Source organism: Manis javanica, chromosome 11, assembly GCF_040802235.1.
Source record: "Manis javanica isolate MJ-LG chromosome 11, MJ_LKY, whole genome shotgun sequence".
Taxonomy (NCBI): Eukaryota; Metazoa; Chordata; class Mammalia; order Pholidota; family Manidae; genus Manis; species Manis javanica.
In genome coordinates, this window is record NC_133166.1 from 108,115,569 (window position 1) to 108,137,972 (window position 22,404).

The 22,404-nt window shown below is 42.5% G+C and overlaps 1 protein-coding gene across 4 annotated transcripts in view; it reads right to left on the reverse strand.

Annotated features, from left to right (window-relative positions):
• The window catches only part of LHX9 (LIM homeobox 9), a 56,519-nt gene that overhangs the window by 17,700 nt on the left and 16,415 nt on the right, over positions 1 to 22,404 (reverse strand). Inside the window, exon 5 of one of the 4 annotated variants that reach the window (XM_037004674.2) lies at positions 19,083 to 21,011. The exons of the other annotated variants lie outside the window; for them this stretch is intronic. Coding sequence (XP_036860569.1) covers positions 20,955 to 21,011 — 57 coding nt within the window. The 3' untranslated portion in view covers positions 19,083 to 20,954. Of the gene's footprint in view, positions 1 to 19,082; positions 21,012 to 22,404 lie in introns of those variants that run through there. 4 annotated transcript variants of the gene reach the window in all.

A 22,404-nucleotide genomic window follows, 5' to 3' on the forward strand; every position in this document is an offset into this window, starting at 1 on the left:
CTTGATACGATGGCTCTAAGAATCTGCTCAATTAATGATGCTTTTAGCACCCTTAATAACAAAGCAGAATTTTAATAAGCTAGTATAACTGTACCAGGACCTGCTTTTATCACCCAAAAATCAAGTACTATAAAAATTTCAACACTCTAGTTCCAAAATTTTGTTTCTGTCAACATCACACTAGAAATTGTAGTGATAGAAATGAAGCACATACCCATGGCCTTCAGGAGGAATGTTTAGTTTTTCTTAGGATCCCTGTTACCACATAAATGAGGCAGGTAATGAATAGGGAATGGAAAATCAATATAGATATAGTTCAGCCCCCAACAAAGAATGTTACTAGTCCGTCTTGTCTTACACTAGGGCTGTTCTTGCCGCTCAAAGCCCTCCCCCCTCCTCCCCACTTCCTGCCCAGATGTACCTGTCCCTTCACACCAATCCTGGGCTCCAGAGAAATCAGCTTATTCTCTCCACCTCCAGGCACGGGGCTTGTCTCATCTCCTCAGCACTACTGTGCCAACCGTCCCTCGGGGTCTCCCCATCCTGTGCCACCCTGAGAATTCAACCTCTCAGCCCTTCTTAAATTTCCTGTAAGGCTCACTTTAAATCCCATGAACTATTTCTACAATTATTTCAGTCTGAAATGATCTTTCTTTTTCATAAACACCAATAGCAAATACTGGCCATAAAATTGATGTAGCAATCAATTACAAATACCAACAACACAGCAGAACATGGCATGTCTTCTCTATTCCTGGCTTACACAAATTTTAAATACTGTATTTTTTTACTCATGTTTCCCTTGCTTGCTATTTGCACCTGAACAAAACTGTAAATTTCTTGAAGACAGTGACCTTGTCACAATCACATTTAATTCCCTAAAACAATGGTCCTCAAATTGTGGCCCACAACATAAGCATTGCCTTGGAGTCTGTTAGAAATGTAAATTCTTCAGTGACATCCAAGACCTACTGATCAGAAATTCTGGAGTTGAGGCCCAGCAACCTGCTTTAACAAGCCTTCAGGTCATTCTGGGGCTCAAGTTTAAGAACACGTGCTGTAGAGCGTCTGAAACAGCGCCCTGAACATACTATTTATTCAATCCACATTCATTCAATAAATATTTATGGAGCACCTACTACATGCCAGGCATTATGCTACGGATACAGTGCACGAACAGAAATGTCCCTGTCTTCATGAGTTTGTAGGCTAGATAGGAACACAGACACTTAATTAAGTAATCTCACAAATAAATATAAAGTGGCAGTTGTCATAAGTTGTATAAAGGAAAGCCACGTGATACTATGAAACCTTATAGTGGAGAATTAGGCTTGTCTAAGCTGTGCTTCTGAAAAGGTGTCACTTAGGCCAGAAATGAAGGATGAGTATGTGTCGAACAGGTGCAGAGGGGCCAAAGCATGTTCGGGCTGAGGGAACGGCATGTCCAGTGGCCTGCACCAAGGGAGAGTATGGCGGCTGTGGGTGGTGCACAGGGAGCCAGGAGAGCACAGGGAAGGGGAGACCTTCCCTCCCAAGTTTAAAAGGTCTTTTTTTTTTTAAATGGTGGAGAGCAATTCAAAACAGGTTGAAAGCAGACGGACTGGAGTGGGTCAGGGTGGCGTCACGAGGAGAGTTATGTTTTGGAGGGATCACATGGTATGGACAGTGAGTGAAAGGGTGCTGGAGTGGCCGTGCCAGGACCTGCCCCCCAAACGAGGAAAGACGCCGGCTTAGAGCGCGGAGGGGCAAAGGCGGGAGGAGCGTGCAAAAGACATTCAGGAGTGCAGATTGCCAGAAGGGGATGATGGCTTGGATATTAAAGAAAACTAGGCATCGTGGGTTCAGCATTTCCAGTTTCACAATGGATAAATGATGATCCCATTCCCTAAAAGAAAAAAAAATACTAAAGATGAGGCTGTGTGGCTCCTGGAAACACGAGAGAACGCGGATCCACGCACGGGAGGGTCTCATACGGAGAGGGAGGCCTCCCGGGCAGCAGCCCCAGGGGAGAGGCCGGCTCCCCACGGGGCGAGGCGGGTGTGTACCAGCAGGAGTCGGCTCGGCTCCGTCTCCCGGATCCCATTTCCCAGGAAGTAAGCGGGTCATCTGTTCAGGGCGCGGGCACCCGGCTGGGTGGTGTCACTGGGATGGCAGAGGGTTGACGGGAGCGGGCGGATCTGAATCACTGGAAAAGGTCCCCGACTAGCCCGATCAGAGGGAGCACGGACGCCAACGCGGGATTCCTCGCTATGGCCGCGTGGCCTGTCGCTCAGGCGTCTCCGGCGGAGCGCAGGTGTTCCCCGGCGATGGTGGAAAGAACGCACTCAGGCCCGTCCGAGTTGGAATGATTGCCACTCAAATGCGACGGAACGACGGGGTGGGAGCACCGGGGGTATCGGCGGAGCATGCGGACGGGAATGAAGGGCGGTGAGGAAGGATCCCGTCGCACCGTCCTGAACGCGGTCCCGGGAACGCGCGGGCGGGCGGCGACGGGCGGGGCCCTCTGCCCTGCTCGGGGCCTGGCGTGAGGATTTCAGGGCTCACCTCCCCTTCGTGTGCCATCCGACGAGCTGGACCTGCAGCGCGCGGGGCCCTCCCGTCGGGGGCTGCCTGGGGAGAGGCTCCCGGTCTCGCCCCTGGCGGCCTGGTGGGCACGAAGGGGTCTGAGTCCCGTCCGTGGCGCTGAAGGAAGCCACTGCGTCCCCCCAAAGCCCCTGCATCGGGCGGAGCTGAGAGCGCCCCCCACGCCACCCCTGCCTCGCCTCAGGGATGGGCGCCCACGCTCTGGGTGGGGCAGAAACGGGAAGGTGGCCCTGGGAGGCCCAAAAGCAGAAAGACCAAAATGAGAATGAGAGTGAAGTGGCCAAACTTAGGAAGCGGGGACCGTGACAGGCCGGGTGGCCTGGGAATCCCTTGGGGAGCGACTCGGAAGCACAGGCGCCGGGGGCCCCCTGCAGGCGCGGCCCCAGCCTTTCCCCTCCGACTCCTGCTCGCGAAGAGCCAGGTGGAGAATTATTTTTGAGAGACAGGGAGGGAGGAGGCCAAGTTGTGCGGCACTTCCGAGCGATGCAGGGCCGGGGGCCCGAGGCTCTGCGGGGCCATCACAAGCCGGCCCTTCCCCGGGCGACCCGGGCCCCCAAGACAGATCCCGCCGTGAGCCAGGCACCTCCTGACCGAACACCTGGCTCCTCCTACATCCTCGTCCGGGGGACCCAGGCGGGTGCTGGCTGCGTTCCCTTTCCCCAGATCTCAGACCTGGACTTGGGGCGCTGCCCACCACTCTCAGCTGGGCCTCCACCTTGACATTCCACTTCCACCCTTGGAAGCTCAACAATTTTCCTACCATTTTGCTCTTATGCAGATTTCCTAAAAAATTCCCTCAATCAAAACAAAACTCAGGCAAAAACTTCCATGAAAGAGACTCATGTCACAGCTTCAAATAAATCAAAACACAGGAACTCAGAGAGGACTACAGGCTTTACAGGTCATCACTTTTCAAACCCCTGACAAACAACACATGTGAACAAATGTGGACAGAAAAGGAGGGGCCGAGAGTGACTGTAATTCACCTACGGGAGGACGTTTTGCTGTCTTGATGATCCGGTAGAGCACGTGTTCTCAAGCGTCCTGGTCTCTCATTCTTACACTCTTAATACTTACTGAGGGCCCCAGAGATCTTTGCTTTGTTGTATTGTATCAGCAACTAAAGGTGATTCTCTTATTTCCTTCTGTTGGCAGTCTGTTCCAGCAAGTTGTTTGGGCTGTGGTTTATGAAGAAAGTGGCCTCATTAGGATATGTGATTGGAAGAGAGGAATGTTTACTAGCCTTTCAGATAATTGTGAAGTCTTCTGTCACACTACCCCAAACCTGCAGTACGGGACCTGGAAACATCACTGCAGACCCACACTCCGTGCTCTTCTGGGAGGGTGAGAGTGTGAAGGGCAAATAGCATGTAGTATCAGTGTGCATATGACTTTGACCTTGTGGAAGTGTCCTGGGAACCCCAGGCTTCCGGCGCCGTACTTTGAGAACCTTGCTTTATTCTCCCCAAAGAGCTGCATGACTCTAACGCAGAATAATGGGTGGATTCAATTATAATATAATGAGTTATGTATTACCTCTTCCATCTCTAAAAAAACATGTTTTCCACTGACTGAAAACTAACATAGGACCCTAAAGCGTCCAAGTCGAGAGGCGCCCTGAGATCCCCCATCTGAACCCCTTGTTTCTAGGATGCAGAAACTGCACCAAGGAAGGTCCGAGCTGCGGCAAATGATTTGGGAGAGTCAGACTTAGCGATTCATCTCCTCTGTGGACTGTGGGTGGGACGCCCGTGACCCCATTATCATTGCCTCAGTCACTCTTATCACACCCCGAGAATTTAACACACCCAGGTGTCACTATGATCCTTCAAATACTGAACGAACGAATATCCTTTCCTAAAGTTCATACCACTTTCCAGCCGTCCCCGTTGTGTATGTCTGACCTCCTAGCGTTTTTCATGGCAATCTAAAGGAAAAATGAGAAAAAACGAAGAGGAACCTTTACAGTCCCCACAGTCTCTGAGGACAGTGCCCTTGGGTCCTGCAGTGCGCGGCCTGGCAGCCACATGTGACTCCGCTGGCCAAGCCTCCAAATAAAAAAATGTTTATGAAAAGGCAAGATGCAAAATCATCGCTTCCAGATGACCCCAGGGGCATGAGTGTCTCTGCGCGGTCTGACCGGCAGACACGCCCCCGCCCACCGCTCCGAGCCCATGCGCCCAGCCCGGGGCCCCGCAGCTCGGCCCGGAACCAGAACCGACCCAGTCCCTCTCGCGTCTGCAGCGCCCTGGCAGCGCTCTGTCCCCCCAGGCTCCCCTGCCCCCCGGTGTCCAGGAGTTTTCTATGTCTTTTGGCCTCTTCAGTGCCCAGGTCCCCACCCCCAACCCCCGTCCACCAGCACAGACCTTATCTCACCTGTGAGAATTCCAGTGAGGTTTTATTTGTTCGAAGAATCACACAGTAAAATAAATGTGAAGCTCACAACCATAACTTGTAGCTGTGCAGGTGGATTCGGGGGCCTTACACTGTCTTCTGACTACGCTTCATCTCCCAGGTTCAAGCACCAGGCCCACATCTCAGCCCCTCCTCACTTCTGATCTCACCAACCACTGTATTCTGTTCCCCCAGCTTTGTGCGCCTGAAGGCGTGATGGCCCTGACAGCTCTGTCCTCGAACTGGACAAAAACCTCGAACCGGTAACAAAAACGTTGACTGAACGGCGTCCTTGGGCAAGCCCCTAGACACCTCCCGCGGGGCATGTTAATTCATTGATTGGGCCTCTCAGGGATTGATTTTTCAAATCAGCTGTGCATCTACACAGCTATCTATAGTGGCTTTCTCACCCTGAGCCCGAAATGAGATTCAAATACGTCAAATCATGTGTGGCAAAGCGGACAGGCCCGCCCAGGAAGAGAAGATTTGCAGGAGTTAGTTGTTTGGGGACTTTTTTGGGGGGCTACAGGGGAAAAGGATGCCCGGGGTGAGGGGGGCGATGTTGAAGGAGTCTTTCTCCCACACATAGTCGTGCAGGCTGGCGTCAAGGTCTGGGATAGGGGTGGCCAAGAGCACAAATAGAGGGAAGGCCTGGAATAGAGGGAAAGCAGAAATACAAGAGCACACGGGTGCCCCCGACTCTGTAGCTGATAGACCCTCAAGCACCACAGGAGTCAGGGGCGCTGACCCCCGTGCAGCCCAAAAACCCCAAACAAGTTTTGGCTCCCCTGAAACTTAACTACAAATAGGGTAATGTTAACCAGAAGCCATCCTGACCACATAAACAGTCTTTTAACACGTATTTCTTCTGTTACGTGTATTCTATACTGTATCCTTACAATAAAGCCAGCCAGAGGAAAGAAAATGTGTTTTTCAAATTGTTGCAAATCTGCAAAAATTTTACCAATATATTTATTGGATAAATTCGGCACCTAAGTGGACCCTAACAGTTGGAACCCATGTTGTTCAAGGGTCAGCTGGTCATCTGAAAGTCCCCTGCCTTCCAGACCTTCCCAGCGGGGGTGTGAGGAGAGAGGCGGAGGCTGCCAGGGGCAACAAGCAGGGGGCCATTGAGGTTCAGGGGCTGTGTGACGCCTCTGGGTCCCCAGACTGAGGGGGCCTGAAGAGAACCTCAAATAACATATTTCATTACCCAGCACACGTTGCACCCAAAGGGTCCTGCAAAAATCCCTAACAGCTTATTGAACAAACATGAGCTTCCAACGACCAGCCTAGATTTGCTTCCTTCTGAGATTCCTGACTGCATGGGCAAGATTTCTGGGAGCAAAATGCTTCCTATCACGGCCACTGCTGCCTCCCACAGTTACGGTGCCCTCAGCGGCCTGAAGCACCAGCCCTGCCACAGAGGCCGTGGAGAAGGAGCGGAGCCGTGCAGTGCCCTCAGAGAGGCTGGTGATGAACTTCACTGTGGGAAGTATCTGAGACTGTTTCCCCAGACGTACCCACCTGCTTGGGCATAATTACGAAATAACAGGTTTCAGGCCTCATGCGGAGTCGGGGTAGGGCGAGACCCCTGTTTGTTAGCAAGCCCTCCAGCGAACATAAGGATCAGGTAAGTTTTAGAAGCAGCGATTTAGGGCAGCATCTCTTTTTATGGGCGATGAAATTCAGACCGACACCGAGTTTCAGGTGATCCGCTCAAGGGCTCACACCATTTTGTCATGTTTACAATTTCCCTCATCTAACTGGTCACCGCAAGAGTATTACTTTTGTTCCTCTCTATTCTTTATCAAAATCTTTAACAGGATCTCAGGACTGGATCCAAAATAGTGTTTTCCAAAGTGAGCACCTAGAAGCCACCAGATTCCATGTCCAGGCTCGGGGCTGCTGTGTCACAGGGACTGGAGGCAGAAGGTGGAGCCACAGCTCCCCACATGCCTTCTCTCGGCTGAACAACCTTATTCCTATCTGATTTATGTATTCAATTCTGAGAAAAAGGTCGGCAAGCAAGATTTTGTTATTTACAATAAGAATTTGAGAGCAAGTTGTCTAAAAGACTCCCATCTGTGAACTTGATCATATTTTGAAAGTTCATCTATCTCAAAAAACAAAAAGGCTTCAGAACCTCTTATTTCAATGTTCATCAATCCTCGATGCTAGTAACACCTACATAGGTATATATAATGGTACTATTTATTTTATTAATGTAAAGATGGCCAATTACTGGGCACCATTATCTAAAAAAGTTCACTTGTAATAAGGACCATTAGCATAGATATGGTGGAGGAAATTAATAGCTGTTTTCTAATAGCACAACAACCCTCCTTGGAAAATAAGAAGATATGTGAACACAGTGCACTGTGGTCTCTCGAGGGAAAACAGCATGCCACCTTCTACAACAGAGGTTCTCTGCTGAATTGAGGCAGCCTGTGGAAGCTCTGAGCCCCTCACAGCTATGCTGTGAACACAGCAAAGGTTTGATGCCAAATTTCAATCAATGTGTAAAATGCATTTTTACTCTGAGTTTACATACTGATAAGGTAATGCTGTTTGAGTTTTGTGAAGCCAGACACACGTGGTGCCTGCAGGAGGGGAAAATACATCTCAACACTCAGTTAGCAGCAAAGAAATACACGCTTCATTAAGTGTGAAGTTGGCTTTGTGCATGTGTGCTGTCAGGGCGGTGCACATTCACCCAAACTCAGAACTGAAGGGCAGGCACGGGAGCAGCCCGGCCTCTAACTGCCTCTGTGTGAGCGTGAGGCGTGTGCGGCAGCGTTTGACCGCATTGTCAGCAGGGACAAGTGCCCCACTGAGTTTATTATTTTAAAGTGTGCCTCTAGAACACACGGGTTGTAAGTCTTCATAACAAAATGGAAAGAACTACTATAGTAACACAATCAAAAGATTTAGGGCAAGGAGACCCTGCACTTCCCACTCAGGGAACTAGAAAAGTTCTCCATTTCAGACATTTACAGTGATGACAGGTGCCGTATATGCTGCGTTACATGCGCCCCATTCTGGAGATTGACTCCAAGCGGTACTATGGGCCTCAGGGAAGGAGAGTAAGGCTTGAACTAGCCCTGCGGGCCCCATGCCTGTGGCCTCTCCCCTGACTTCCCCCACGAGGACTATGACCATCACTAGCAGCTCTTCATAAAGGAAGCTTCTCTTTCCCCCAGAGTTCAAGACAAAATGCGTTCTTTTTTTATTGAAGTATTGTTGATATACAGTCTTCTCTTGGTTTGAAACGTACAACACTATGGTTCAACAGTCACCCATGTCAATAAATCCTCACCGCCTCCAGTGCAGCCACTATCTGGCAACAAAGGAAGATGTGACAGAACCATTGGCTATGTTCTCCATGCTGTGCCACCACCCCTGTGACCAGCCTACACTGTGATTGAGAATTTTTGTGCCCCTTTACCCCCCACCCTCCCACCTCTCCCCAGTGGTAACTACTAGTCGCTTCTCAGTGTCTATGAGTCTATTGCTGTTTTGTTCCTTCTGTCTTTGTTTTTATGTTTGAAAAATAAGCGAAACCATATGGTATTTGTCTTTCTCCACCAGGCTAATTTCACTGAGCATAATACCCTCCAGCTCCATCCATGTTGGTGCAAATGGTAGGATTTGTTTTCTATGGCTGAATGACATTCCATTGTGTATATGTACCACATCTTCTTATCCATTCATCCATTGATGGACATATAGGTTGCTTCCATATTTGGGCTATTGTAAATAATGCAGCGATAAACATAGGTGTGCATATGTCTTTTCAAATCAGGGATTTTGTTTTCTTTGGGTAAATTCCTAGAAGTGGAATTACTGGGTCATATGGTATTTCTATTTTTAGTTTCTTGAGGAACCTCCATACTGCTTTCCACAGCAGTTGCACAACTTCACATCCCCACCAGCAGTGTAGGAGGGTTCCCCTTTCTCCGCATCCTCACCAGCATTTGTTGTTTCTTGACTTTTGGATAGTGGCCGTTCTAACAGGTATGAAGTGATATCTCACTGTGGATTTGATTTGCATTTCCCTGATGGTTAGTGATGTGGAACGTATTTCCACATACCTTCTTTAGAGAAATGTCTGTTCAGGTACTCTGCCCATATTTTAATTGGCCATTTATTTTTTAGGTGTTGAGGCATATGAGTTCTTTATATATTTTGGATGTTAACCCCTTATCAGATGAATCACTTGTGAATATATTCTCTCATACTGTAGATTGCCTTTTTGTTCTGCTGATAGCAGAAGCTTTTTAGTTTGACACAGTCCCACTTGTTCATTTTTTATTTTGTTTCCCTTGCCCAAGGAGATGTGTCTTTTCCCCACCATATATTCATGACTCTTTTATTGTACTAATTGACCATATAAGTGTGGATTTATATCTGGGCTCTATTCTGTTCCATTGATCTGTGGATCTGTTCTTCTGCCAGTACCACACTGTTTTGATTACTGTAGCTTTGTAGTAGTGCTTGAAGTCAGGGAGTGTAATCCCCCCAGCTTTTTCCTTATTTCTAGAGATTGCTTTGGCTATTTCAGGTTTACTGTGGTTCTATATGAGTTTTAGAACTATTTGTTCTTGTTCATTGAAATACGCTATTGGTATTTTAGTAGGGATTACATTGACACTATAAATTGCTTTGTGCAGAATGGCCATTTTCAATATTATTTCTTTCTATCCATGAGCATGGGATAAATTTCCATTTATTGGTGTCTTCTTTAATTTCTCTCATGAATGTCTTACAGTTTTCAGAGTATAGGACTTTCACCTCCTTGATTAGGTTTATTTCTAGATATTTTATTCTTTTTGGTGCAATTGTAAATGGAATTGTTTCCCTGATTTCTCTCTCTGCTAGTTCATTGTTAGTGTATACAAATGCAACAGATTTCTGTGTATTAATTTGGTATCCTGCAACTTTGCTGAATCCAGTTATTAGTTCTAATAGTCTTTTGGTGGAGTCTTCAGGGTTTTCTATATATAATATCATGTCATCTGCAAATAGTGACAGTTTAAATTCTTCCTTGCCAATTTGGTTGCCTTTCATCTCTTTGTCTTGTCAGATTTCTGTGGCGAGGACCTCCAGTACTACATTGAATAAAAGTGGGGAGAGTGAGCATCCCTGTCTTGTTCCTGATCTTGGAGGAAAAGCTTTCAGCTTCTCACCATCAAGTATGATGATACCTATGGGTTTATCATATATGGCCTTTATTATGTTGAGGTACAGGGTATCCTCTATACCCATTTTGTTTAGAGTTTTATCATGAATGGATGTTGAATTTTGTCAAATGCTTTCTCAGCATCTATTGAGATGATCATGTGGTTTTTATCCTTTTTGTTAGTGTGGTGGATGATATTGATGGATTTGAAATATGCTATTGGTACCATCCTTGAATCCCTGGAATAAATCCCACTTGGTCTTCATGGATGATCCTTTTGATTCTTGTTTGAATTGGTTTGCTAATATTTTGTTGAGGATTTTTGCATCCATGTTCATCAGGAATATGAGAAATTCCTGAATTTCTTTCAGGAATTACAGAATTTTCTTTCTTTGTAGTCATTGCCTGGTTGTGCCATTAGAGTGATGCTGGCCTCAGAGAATGAATTTGGAAATATTCCCTCCTCTTCTTTTTTTTTTGGAAAACTTTAAGAAGGATGGGTATTAGCTCTTCTTTAAATGTTCGGTAGAATTCAGCTGTGAAGCCATCTGGTAATGGAATTTCATTTGTTGGGAGCTTTTTATTACCAATTCAATTTCATTGCCAGTGATTGGTCTGTTCAGACTCTTTGTTTCCTCCTGGGTCAATCTTAGAAGGTTGTATTTTTCTAGGAATATGTCCATTTCTTTTAGGTTGTCTAATTTATTGGTATGTGATTTTTCATAGAATTCTCTAATAATCCTTTGTATTTCTGTAGTATCCATTGTGACTGTTCCTTCTTCATTTCTGATTTTGTTTCTGTTTGTACTCTCTCTTTTTTTCTTGATAAGTCTGCTTAGGGGTTTACCTCTTTCATTTTATTTTCTCAAAGAACCAGCTCCTGGTATCATTGGTTTTTTTAAATTGTTTTATTCTACTCTATTTCATTCATTTCCGCTCTGATCTTTATTATGTCCCTCCTTCTCTAACCTTGGGTTTCATTTGTTCTTTTTCTAGTTTCTTTGCTCTGAATTTAGACTGTTTATTTTGGATTTTTCTTGTTTTTTGAGGCAAGTCTATATTGTTATGTACTTTCCTCTTAGAACTGCCTTTGCTGCATCCCACATATTTTGGACTGTTGAATTTTTGTTTTCATTTGTCTCCATGTACTGCTTGACTTCTATTTTAATTTGTTCACTGATCCATTGATTATTTTGAAGCATTTTGTTTAGCCTTCATGTGTTTGTAAGTCTTTTTGTTTTCTTTGTGTAATTTATTTCTAGTTACATACCATTGTGGTCTAAGAAGTTGCTTGATTCAACATCAATCTTTTTTAGTTTAGTGAGGCTTTTTTTGTGGCCTAGTATGTGCTCTATTCTAGAGAACATTCCATGTACACTTGAGAAAAATGTGTATCCTGTTGCTTTGAGGAGTGTTCTGTAGATTTCTGTTAAGTCCATCTGATCTAATGTGTGGTTCAGTGCCTCTGTTTCCTTATTTATTTCCTGTTTGGTTGATCTATTGATGTGAGTTGTGTTAAGTCTCCTAAAATGAATGTGTTGCATTCTATTTTCCCCTTTAATTCTGTTAGCATTTGTTTTACATATTTAGGTGCTCTTGTGTTGGGTGCATGGATACTTATAATGGTTATATCCTCTTATTGGACTAACCACTTTATCATTATGTAATATCCTTTTTTGTCTCTTGTTACTTTCTTTGTTTTGAAGTCTATTTGTCTGACACAAGCACTGCTACTCCTGCTTTTCTCTCCCTATTATTTGCATGAAATAACTTTTTCTATCTTTTCACTTTCAGTGTGTGTATGTCTTTGGATCTGAAATGAGTCTCTTGGAGGCAGCACATAGACGGGTCTTTTTCTTCATCCTTTCTGCCACTCTGCGTCTTTTGATTGGTGCATTCAGTCCATTTACATTTAAGGCAATTATTGATAGGTATGTACTTACTGATATTTTATTAACTGTTTTCTGTTTGTTTTTATAGCTCCTCTCTGTTCCTTTATTCTTCTCTTATACTCTTTTGTATTTTGGTTGTTTTCTTTAGTATGTAGTTAGATTTCTCTTTTTTTATTTTTGTGTATCTAATATATAGGCTTTACGTTTATTGTTACAAAGGTTCAAAGATAGCTCCCTGACTATAGAACAGTCTATGTTAAATTTCTGATTGCTGTATTTCAAACACGATCTAAAAGTTCATTTTTTCTTCTTCCTCTACACTTTGTGTATTAGATATCATAAACAAAACTATTTAGCCTTAGGAACACTTCTATCTACAGAAGTCCCTACAGCATATCCTGTAATATTGGTTTTGTTGTTATAAATTCTTTGAGCCTTTGATTATCTGGAAATTGTTTAATCCCTGCTTCAAATTTAAATGATAATCTTGCTGGGTAGAGGATTCTTGATTGAAGGTCCTTATGTTTCAGTACATTAAATATTTCATGCCACTCCCTTCTGGCCTTGTAAAATTTCTGGCCAGCAATGGTAGGGCTGCAGGGTTAATGGGGTGGGTGAGGCAGTCACATGGCAAGTGGCACAGTGGCAGGGTGTGTGGGCATGCAGAAGCAGTGAGTCACAGGGTGGCAGAGCATATGGGCATAGGGTGGCAGGATGCACTGCCAGCAAGTTGCACATGCATCCCCTAGTGACAGGAAGGCATGCCGCACTGGGCCTGGCCACCTGCTGGGAGGAAGGGGTGCTGGGAGCTGCCTCCTGCAGGCACCTCTCTAATTGGGCTGAGAGAGGGCCAAGAAAGCTGGGAGAATCTCCCTCTGTCTGCCAGGCAGTAAAGTCTGACACTGCTGGGCCAGGTGGGACGGTACACTGGTGGTGCACAGGGAATCCCCTTGAGGCTGAGCTGCTGGTGAGGGGGACGGAGCATCTGGGGTCCTGGGAGAACCCAAACTGCTAGGCTGAGGGAAGGCTGGGAAGGTACCACCCTTTCTCTTGCAAAGGGGCTGCACCCGGCTTGCCCCACTGGCTCCCGTCCCACCACTGGCAAGCCTTTCAAGCTGCCGCCTCTGTGTTTGGTCTTGGTGGGACCAGCAGAGCATGCCTGTTCTCCAAGGTGGACGGAGCCTCAGCCTCCCAGAGTGGCCCAGCTGTCCCTGGTGTCCAGCCCCACTAATCACCAGAACCCAGTATAACCTGGACTCATGTTCCTGGAGCAGAGCTCCAGGGCCAGGCATGCAGAATTCCTGGGCTCCTGTCCCCTCCCTGCCCTTTTCCTCTTCCTCCTGCCAGGGATGGGATGGGGGAAGGGCTTGGGTCCTGCTCAATCATGGCTCTGCCCCTTTATCCCTCTCTGCATGGTCTTCCCTTCTTTGCCAGGTGTCGTGGTCTGTTCTGCAGCCTTCAGGGTTCGTTGTATTTGATGTAGTTGCTTCCTTGGGGTGTGTGTGGGGAGAAGATTGCAGCTTGCCTGCCTATTCCACCATCTGTTTCCTCCTTCCAAAATGCCTTCTTCCACCTCTCCCATTCACTCATCCATAAAGCATTACTGCCTCACAACTCAGTTTTTTTAAATGGTCTCTGAACAACTACTATTTTCCTAGAACCTTCAGAAAGACAGTGGAGGGATGAGACACCATTCCTTTTCTCAAGGCATAATATTTGCAGGAGACATCAGAAATAGACTTGTGATGTAATGGAGGCCTGATACTGCCCATGTCAGGTGTATGGGACATACTGTGGGACTTGCATGGTGATCCGGAAGGAAGACATGGATTATCCCAGGTGTTAAGGAAGACAGCTTTCATAGAGATACAATTAGAATAATTTAAAGAAATGATAGTTTAGAGATTCAAACCAATTATCTTTTACCGAGTGCTTATCACATCCCAGACTCCACACAATGAGCTTTTACAAAATCACTATAATTATGGGGAAAATACCAGGACTGGAAGAAAACTTGGAAAAAATTTATATACATGCCTTATGATAGTTTGGGAACTATAAGTGATTTTATTTCTTCTGAAAAATTTTCTTTATTAGTATTACGTATGCAATAAGTAAAGAAGGAAAAAGAACTCATAAGAGTTAGGCAGACACAAAGTAACGAACAGTGTCTTGTAATTAGAGGTGAGATGGTGCAAAAACATGGCGGTGACAATTTAACCTGAGCTTCAGACACTGCAGGGCAGGAGGTGGGAAGGACAAAAAGTAGGTGAAAATGTCAAACACTCGTGACAAAGAATCTGACTGTCTCGGGGAGGGGTTTCCATTTAATCATACCCACCATGTGGCCCCATTAAGGCTCCTGAGAGAAACGGAGAGACTCCACTTAGAAAAATTAACCTTGTTAGGTACAGGAAGGATTTTAGGTAGAGAAATTAGGAGTAAATGGATCCACAAAGCAGTAGGAGAACAGCGAGCGACTGTGGGCTTGGGACAAAATCTTGGTGGGAGCAGTAGGATCCCAGGCCTGTCTGTGCAAAGCCCAGGATTCTCCTGATTTTCATACCCCCTAAGGCTCCCCTAAGGACCTGGGGTCCAACCACAAACCAGAAGTTCCCTTGAAATAGAAGATTTTATCTTGTCAATTCGAACATCACTTTGTTTTCTTCTACTGTGTATCCCCTTTGTTTTAGCATGTAATTAATATTCAAAATTTTTATCAAGTAAAATTAAAGAAGAGCATATTCTTTCCAGTTAGACATAGACGGAGAAGGCTCCCCTCCAGGGCCTCCCAATAACTGACGAGGCTTTTTTTAAATCCCCACAGAGAATGTTCACCATCTTCTAGGTCAGATGCTTTTACACTAATAAGAAAGTTATTTCAAATAACTAGTAAGCGTAATCTTTAAACATTTCTGACCATTGGGATACTTTTATAGGGGATCTTCCTACAGAGAATATCTTCCCACAAGTTAAGGAAACCTAGTTCTGAGTATAGTAGTAAAGGGCACGGCAAAAACGAAGAGACAGATGAAGAGAGCTGGTCAAAGACATGCAATAAAAAAGGATATATAGGACTTGTTAACAGAATAATACAGAGTAATTCTTTTTAAAGGAGAAAGCAATAGAGAAATTAATGACTCCATGATGACTCCCAGTCTGGGTAACCAGGAGATGAGTAATCTCACCAGCAGACATGGAAATGTTTTTCAGCAAAAATGAAAATGGAATGAAAAGAAAGGTTTGCCAAAGTGAAAAAAAGTCGCTCTATTTCATTTATGCCGCATTTCCACAAACAGAGGAGCCCAGAGGAGCCATCCCAGGAAGTCTCCTCTAGTGAGTCATCGCTAAAAACCTGAACCCGCAGAAAGCAGGTGTTTCAGGAGGCGCGCGTGAGATCGGAGCTGGACTTGGGCTCCGTTTGCGTCAGCGGAGCCCCCGGCCAATGCCAATCGGGGACATTGTCTTACAGCAAGTAATCAGGGTGCAGACCTTGGCAGAAAAGCAAAGGTGAATAAAAGCAGGGAACATGCCATGATTTGGGTAAGGAAAAGATCACTACTAACTTGAAGGAAAATGGTTTCAAAGCGTGCTGGAAACAGAACTGACGTGAAGGGGGAGTTGGCAGGGCTGGGAGGGGGCAGCTGTGAGCACTGAACACTGGTAGAAACTTCCACGAGTAACAACCGTCAGGGTTTGGCAGTAACTGCGATCTTCCTTGACGGAATGTAATCGCAGCAACAACGCAGCGATGAGAGGTGAACAGCGGCCACAGCGCGCTTCAGCCAAGGCAGACAGGACAAGAAGAAACCTCACAGACTAAACGGAAGCTCCTGATACCCGTATTTTCTAAGGAAGGCCCACAATTGTTTCTGAACCAGAAACGATACACATCTATCTGGGTATTTTCTGTTTTTCCAGCAAAAAAAAAGGGAGGTGGGGAGTGGACACTGCACACAGCGAGTCCATGAGCTCACCCAGATCTGAGTCAGAACAAAAACAGAAACAAAGCCCATGGCGATCGCTTTTATTGGTGATACATCAAACCCCAGATGATACCAACTCTCCACAATCCAACACGAATAGGTATATTCAGGCTACCGACACCGTGTCCGCGGGAGGGTCTCCTGAGCAGCCTCAGACCCCAGCTCTGTCCACAATGTGCCCAGTCAGTGAGCCGCAGGCTGACCGGGCCGCACGCGTTCACGGGGACTCGGACGCGCTCACTTCACGTTCACTGACGAGCTCGCTGAGGTCTGGCCCCCTTCACAGACTGATCATCGCAAATTAAACCAAAAGTTTACAATCTCTGAATTGTAAAAGAAACTGATTTCTAAGGTGGCCGTTTGAATAGATGAAGTAAACTAAGCTATTCATTCCCACAAAATTTGCCCCATTTTGTTGTGGCAGTTGTTCGTATTGACATTAGTCAAACTCTGGCGAACGAAAAAGTTGAAAACAGCAGCCTCATTCCAGTAAAAAGCAGCGACGGCCCACCTCCATACCCACAGCAGCCTACGCGGCACCTGCGGAGGTGGGCATCGCGGGAAAGCGCGCAGGCGGAGCTGGCAACGAGCAGGTCTGCCACAACTGGTCCAGCTGAGGAAAACTGCCATTTTTGCCTTATTTCTGCTTTTACTTAAGACTTAGTTTAAAAGACATGAGCCTTCTTTCTTAAAAATACGTTATCTTTTCATGGGTGTTATGAAGAAAATATACAACACACACACACATACACACACGCACACTAGCTCTTAAGACGCTTGAGAAGAAAACTGAATAGAAATTGGAATCCTTGAAAGTATAAACATCTCCTTGTCATTAAAATATTGAGGAGACCAAATCTGGGCTGAAATATTAAAATAACTGTGTAATTGTATTTATAAAATAAACTGTCTCAATTTATATCACAGAAAAATATCATCAATTAATTATTTACATCATAGCATTTTGGAGGCTTTTAAAGCTCTTTAACATTCCTGCAGAGCATCTAGGCCAGTCTGGTAAAATGCTACAAATACGGTATTTAAGATAATTTTCCACTGTATTTTCTTTAGAAAAACCACTGTTCATAGAATTCAAGCAGCTTCAGCTCCTGAAATAGTGAAATACTTTTGTGCCTTTTAAAAATTGCATTCATAAATGGCATTTGTTCTGTAGAATTAAAGTTTACTGAATAATAACTATAACTTTAAATGATGTAAGCTGTCAAAACCCCTGAATGTCAAGGTTAAAACAAATAGCTCTTTCTGATTTCTGCTGCTTCAGCAAAGGGAAAGAATCAGGATGAGATAAACCAAGACAATCTCGCCTGTGAATTTCTTCATCTTTGTGTATTTGTCATGAGTAACAATTCAAATATCCTTTGAGGTTAATATTTTCTGTTTCAATGGGAAAGTGCAGGAAAAAATTAATATATTCATGCATAATATGAGGCAACAGAGACTGGAGCATCTCATTTGTAGCAAATTTTATTTCCAATCCATGAAAGGTATCCAGTTCCTCTTCAGATTAATTTATAAGATCATGCAAAATGTAAACAAAGTTTCAAGGAAAAACTCATTCCTGACAATTCTAATATGTGAGAAAGTACACAGAAATGCACACCAGGAATTTTCTACATATGGCTAATCCCTGGATCTTAATTTTTGCCCGCTTTTTGTCTTTCAGCACAAGATGAATGTAGTGCAAAGAAGCAAAAATTACTAATCTAAGGGAAGAAAGGCATGTTGATGCAATGCATGATAATATTACTATATTAAGTCACAAAGAAATGTTAAATGAGGAGTGATGTTAGATTAAAATATCTATTTTGCAACACAGTTAATAAGAAATCTAGTTGCAATGTTCTACTTACATCATATTCACAGGCATTTCCTTGAATACCATTCACAGTTCTGAATTTTTTTCCTTTGCTATGGAAACAGGAAAAATGAGATGGAAATCTTCCCAAAGGGTGTTCAGAAAAATGTATTAACCTAGAATTAAAATTTACTTTGAACACAAGGTAAGTGGTACAGTGTATGGTATAATGGTATAACATCAACGTAAATGAAAAAACTGTTTAAGGGCAGATTATTATAAAAATGTTTCAAAAATCAATAGCATACCATAAAGAAAATAACTTCCTACTTTTGACATCCCCTGTAAAGCAAAGACCTGTGGCTTACATCAGAGGGCTATTTATTTGAATATTCAGGATTGGTTCCCAATTACTAAATTATACAATAGTTCTAAAAAAACCAATCCAGAGTTCATCTATATTGTTTCAAAGAAAATACAATGCCCTTTCTCCAATTTGGACCGAGTCTTAGTGTCCTTATTTAACCCTGGGGTCCAGAGGCCATACGGGTAAAAGTAAAGAGCGCACAAACTCTCTACAAGCGAAGCTTTGTTTACAATATAGTTGAAAATTAAATAGCAAACTCCATACAAAATTAGGTGTTCACATTTATCTTCTGTAACAGTGGCATTACCTCTACCATCCTCCTTAAGGACCTAGAATGACAGGACTCCAAGTTTCCATCCCAGAACTTCCCACCCCTGGTGCACCCCACCACAATACCCCTTGCAAGCTCACAGCAACAGGAAATGAAATGATACCGTATGTGGATTATAAAATGCTGTGACTCCACAGAAAGGTTATTGTGAAAGAAGGTACAGTAGATTCTGCTGGGGTTTTGTTAAATAAAGCTATCTATTCTTTTAGGTGATTAAAAATCACCAAGGTCCTAAAAGTGTTCACCTTAGGTCCTTTATTGTGGGGTTTTATCCTTATTTGAGGTATAAAAGAAGCCTACCCACTCTGTAAGTCAGCATTAAGGTGGTTAAATCAAAGCTGATGGATGCTAACTCTCAGTAAAACATTTTTTATTTTTGCCCAGGATCAATTTGCCAGGAGTTAGACTAAGCCAGGCATCTGGGAGATAGAAACTATGAAAATGCAGTGCCCTGCTCCCTACCAAGAAACCCATGTCCTTCCCCTCCATGCCAAACAGTAAGTGTGCAGATGCCCAGACTCCAAGGCCCGCACTGTACATCCAGGAAAGCTTGGCAGACCTTTCAACTCTGCATCACATGCTTTCTTCTCTTCCCACTCACTTAGAGTGCCTTTCTTTTATTTTTAAAAATTGTGCCTGTTTCAAATTTGTATTATATTTTTCAGATGTCTAATTTCAGATATGTTTTTTCCCTCGTTAGTCTCTTCCTGCATTCCATACACCAGACAAATATTAAAGGTCTGTAAAGCCAGGCAAGGTTCCAAAATATTTCTAAATGAAACTGCCGTAGGTTGAGAGCATAGCGGAAGAAGGCGAAGCTGTAGGACAAGGACTTGAACAAACTGGCTAGAAATGTATTGGAAAATCTATTTAAGTTGCCATAGCCATGGATGAGGTTTCAATGAGGCATAAACATTCAAGTTACTGACAAAAACAGTGTTTCACGATCACTCAAAATAGTCTACTTGTCATGGTGCATTGGTTTTTTTTTTTATTAGTAAGTTGCTCCCTCTTAATTTTTGTTTCCTTTTTTAGTATTCAGGAATTGAAAGCATTTAAGAAAACATTCAAAATTCTGAGACTACATGTAAGTGAAATATTTAATGTATGTATTCATACAAGTTACATCATTTACATAGGCTTCATTTGTATATAATAAAAATTTCATCATAATGAAAAATTTTCTGGAAAGTTATAGGTCAATATTTGTTTAACATATGCTTTGGATATACAGCTAAATAGGAATCATTAAAAAATTCTTTAAATATTCCCTTTAACGATTAAAAAAACCTCATTTCTAAATGTTTGTTTTTTCTTCCACTTGCTTCATTTGTAATCTATTTAATTTGAACTGTGCAAAGATTGGATCTTTTCATAGTTAAGAATATATTTGTATACTTCAATAAATTTGTTCATTGCATAGTGAACATGTAAACTTACAGAGGATCTATAAATTTTAACCTAATAATCTAAAAGTTGTGAAAGTTTATATAATAGTTGGTTCTAAGGTTATTTTTGTTGTAATTTAGATTTACTTTGACTTTTTTTATTTTTAATACATGTCTCAATTGAAAGCAACAAATTAAAAGTCATGAAAAGTTAAAGACCAAGTAAGTAATGTTATCCTGACTATGAGAATTTAACCTCACTATATTGTTTGGATTTTTCTCCTAAATGTAACAGGTCGCAAATGTATTGTGCTGCCTCTTAAGACTGTTCAAAATTAACTTCAGCAGTGTGCGTTTAACATAAAGTTAACTATGTTTGCATCAAATAAAATGTTTATTAACGAAAGCTATTTATCATACAAGAAACAGCAAAGATAAGTCATCATACAGAAATGTACACTAGAAGTGACAGATGTAAAAGTGCATGCAGAGATTTCTGTTTAAAAAAGGAAGTAATAAACAATAATACTAAAATTACTGGGTTTTGATCCCTATACTCTTAAATGAGTGATAGCTTTTCTTTGAATTTACAACTAGAAAATGCCATAACAGATAGGACTAATACACATTAGCAAGCAGGTGAAATGGATGTTCTTGGACTTTATCTTTACAACTACTGTGCTTGACAAATGTGTGGTGTTTTTTTTTTCCAATAATAACTTTCTTCAAATATGGGGTGGGCATATTACTGCCAGGTTGCTCTGGTTTATACATGGTTTATCTAACTTTGTTTTAAACCACAATTATTTTAGCCTCCATTTGTGTTAAACACCATAAAGAACAGAATTTTTGTTAACATTCAGTAAATGACATTTAAGTCTTTCTCTCTCTCTCTCTCTTATTTTTTTATTTTTGGCTCAATAAATTTTAAAATGTGTGGTTATCATAACCTAATATTGTCTTTGTCTTCACTGCAGTGGATTTCCGATCAAACTTTTCCCCTTCTTTTAATACTTTAGGGAATTTTCAAACGTCGGGATGTTTGGCTGTAATGCCCCAAGATTTGTTCTCCCTGAAAAAAATCATAGTGACAATTTATTAACTACAGAGCAACGTGGCTTTTAGGGGTCTGCAATTTCTATTTAGATTTACAAATAATCATCTGTGCTCAATAGACCTAACATTAAATCTTAATCATATTTAAGGTTTCTTTCCATGCAAGTACTTTATCTGCTAATTATCTTTTTTTAAGTCTAAAAATTGGGCTGAGTCAAATTGGTGGGGCATTACTTTTATTATAAGAAAATATATTTAAAAGTAATTCTACGTTGAATTACATTGCATATGCAATGGTGTGTACATTTAAAATGAATCAGAAGTTGGAAATGTAAAAACTATTTGTATGTTTGAATATTTAAAACTTTTGTATTACCACTTTTAATAACTTTTACAGAAAGATATTGGAACACACTAGTACAGTTAAAACCTTAAATAAAACTGATGGGAAATAAAACTCCTTAGATTCAAAATGGTTTATTCACACAAATTTAATAGGATATATCACAATTGTTTGGTCCATAAATATTTAGGGGAAATAGTTTCTATACAATGCATTTGTCAATAAACAAAGAAACATGGACAATTTTGCTAGACCACTTACTGTACTATAAACACGAAGCTCAATATATAAGATTATTGAATTTATCAACTATTTTTGAAAGAGTGCACAACTGCTTTCTATGACATGTTTGTCCCTCTAACAGGATACACCATAAAAAGAGTTTCAGAAATAAGAGGTAAAACAGTACAAAACTAGTGAGGTGTCAAAAGGGCTTAAAACAGTTAATTTAACAAACAACACATATATCCTGATTTTTCACAAACTTACTTCCAAGTTATATCATAAGGCACATAGGAGAACTGAGTTATAATTAGTCTACTTAATAAAGTAGATCTATAGTACCATACATTGTTCTGTCAAAGAACAAAATTTATAAGTATCAATATTTTACCTGTAAAAGTGTATTAATAAAATCTCAGCCTTACCAAGGTTGTTTGGTCTGGTTAGTGGTAAATGCCCAAAATGTAATAGAAATATGAAAAGTCAAGATTTAAGCTCCATATAAGATGATAACCACACTTGCTAAATATATAATGGCAATCACACCTTTCTTCTGTTACAGTGTTAACTTATCTTCCATCATCTTTTTTTAAAAAATAAGCTACTTTCTGTGCTAATTTTCTAAAGACCCTGAGCAAAAGTTACAATAATGCACTTTAATGTGGGCAGTGAACTGTCAATATGTAACCACACATTTATACAGCCAGAAGGACACCTTTAAAGTCTATTAAATAGCCACTTTGACCACCAGAGGAGATTTAAGGGGTCCACAAAGTGGAGAATATGTGCAAAGTTATTCTTAACAATCCACTAAAGCAAGACATATATCTTGACTTCTTTTTTA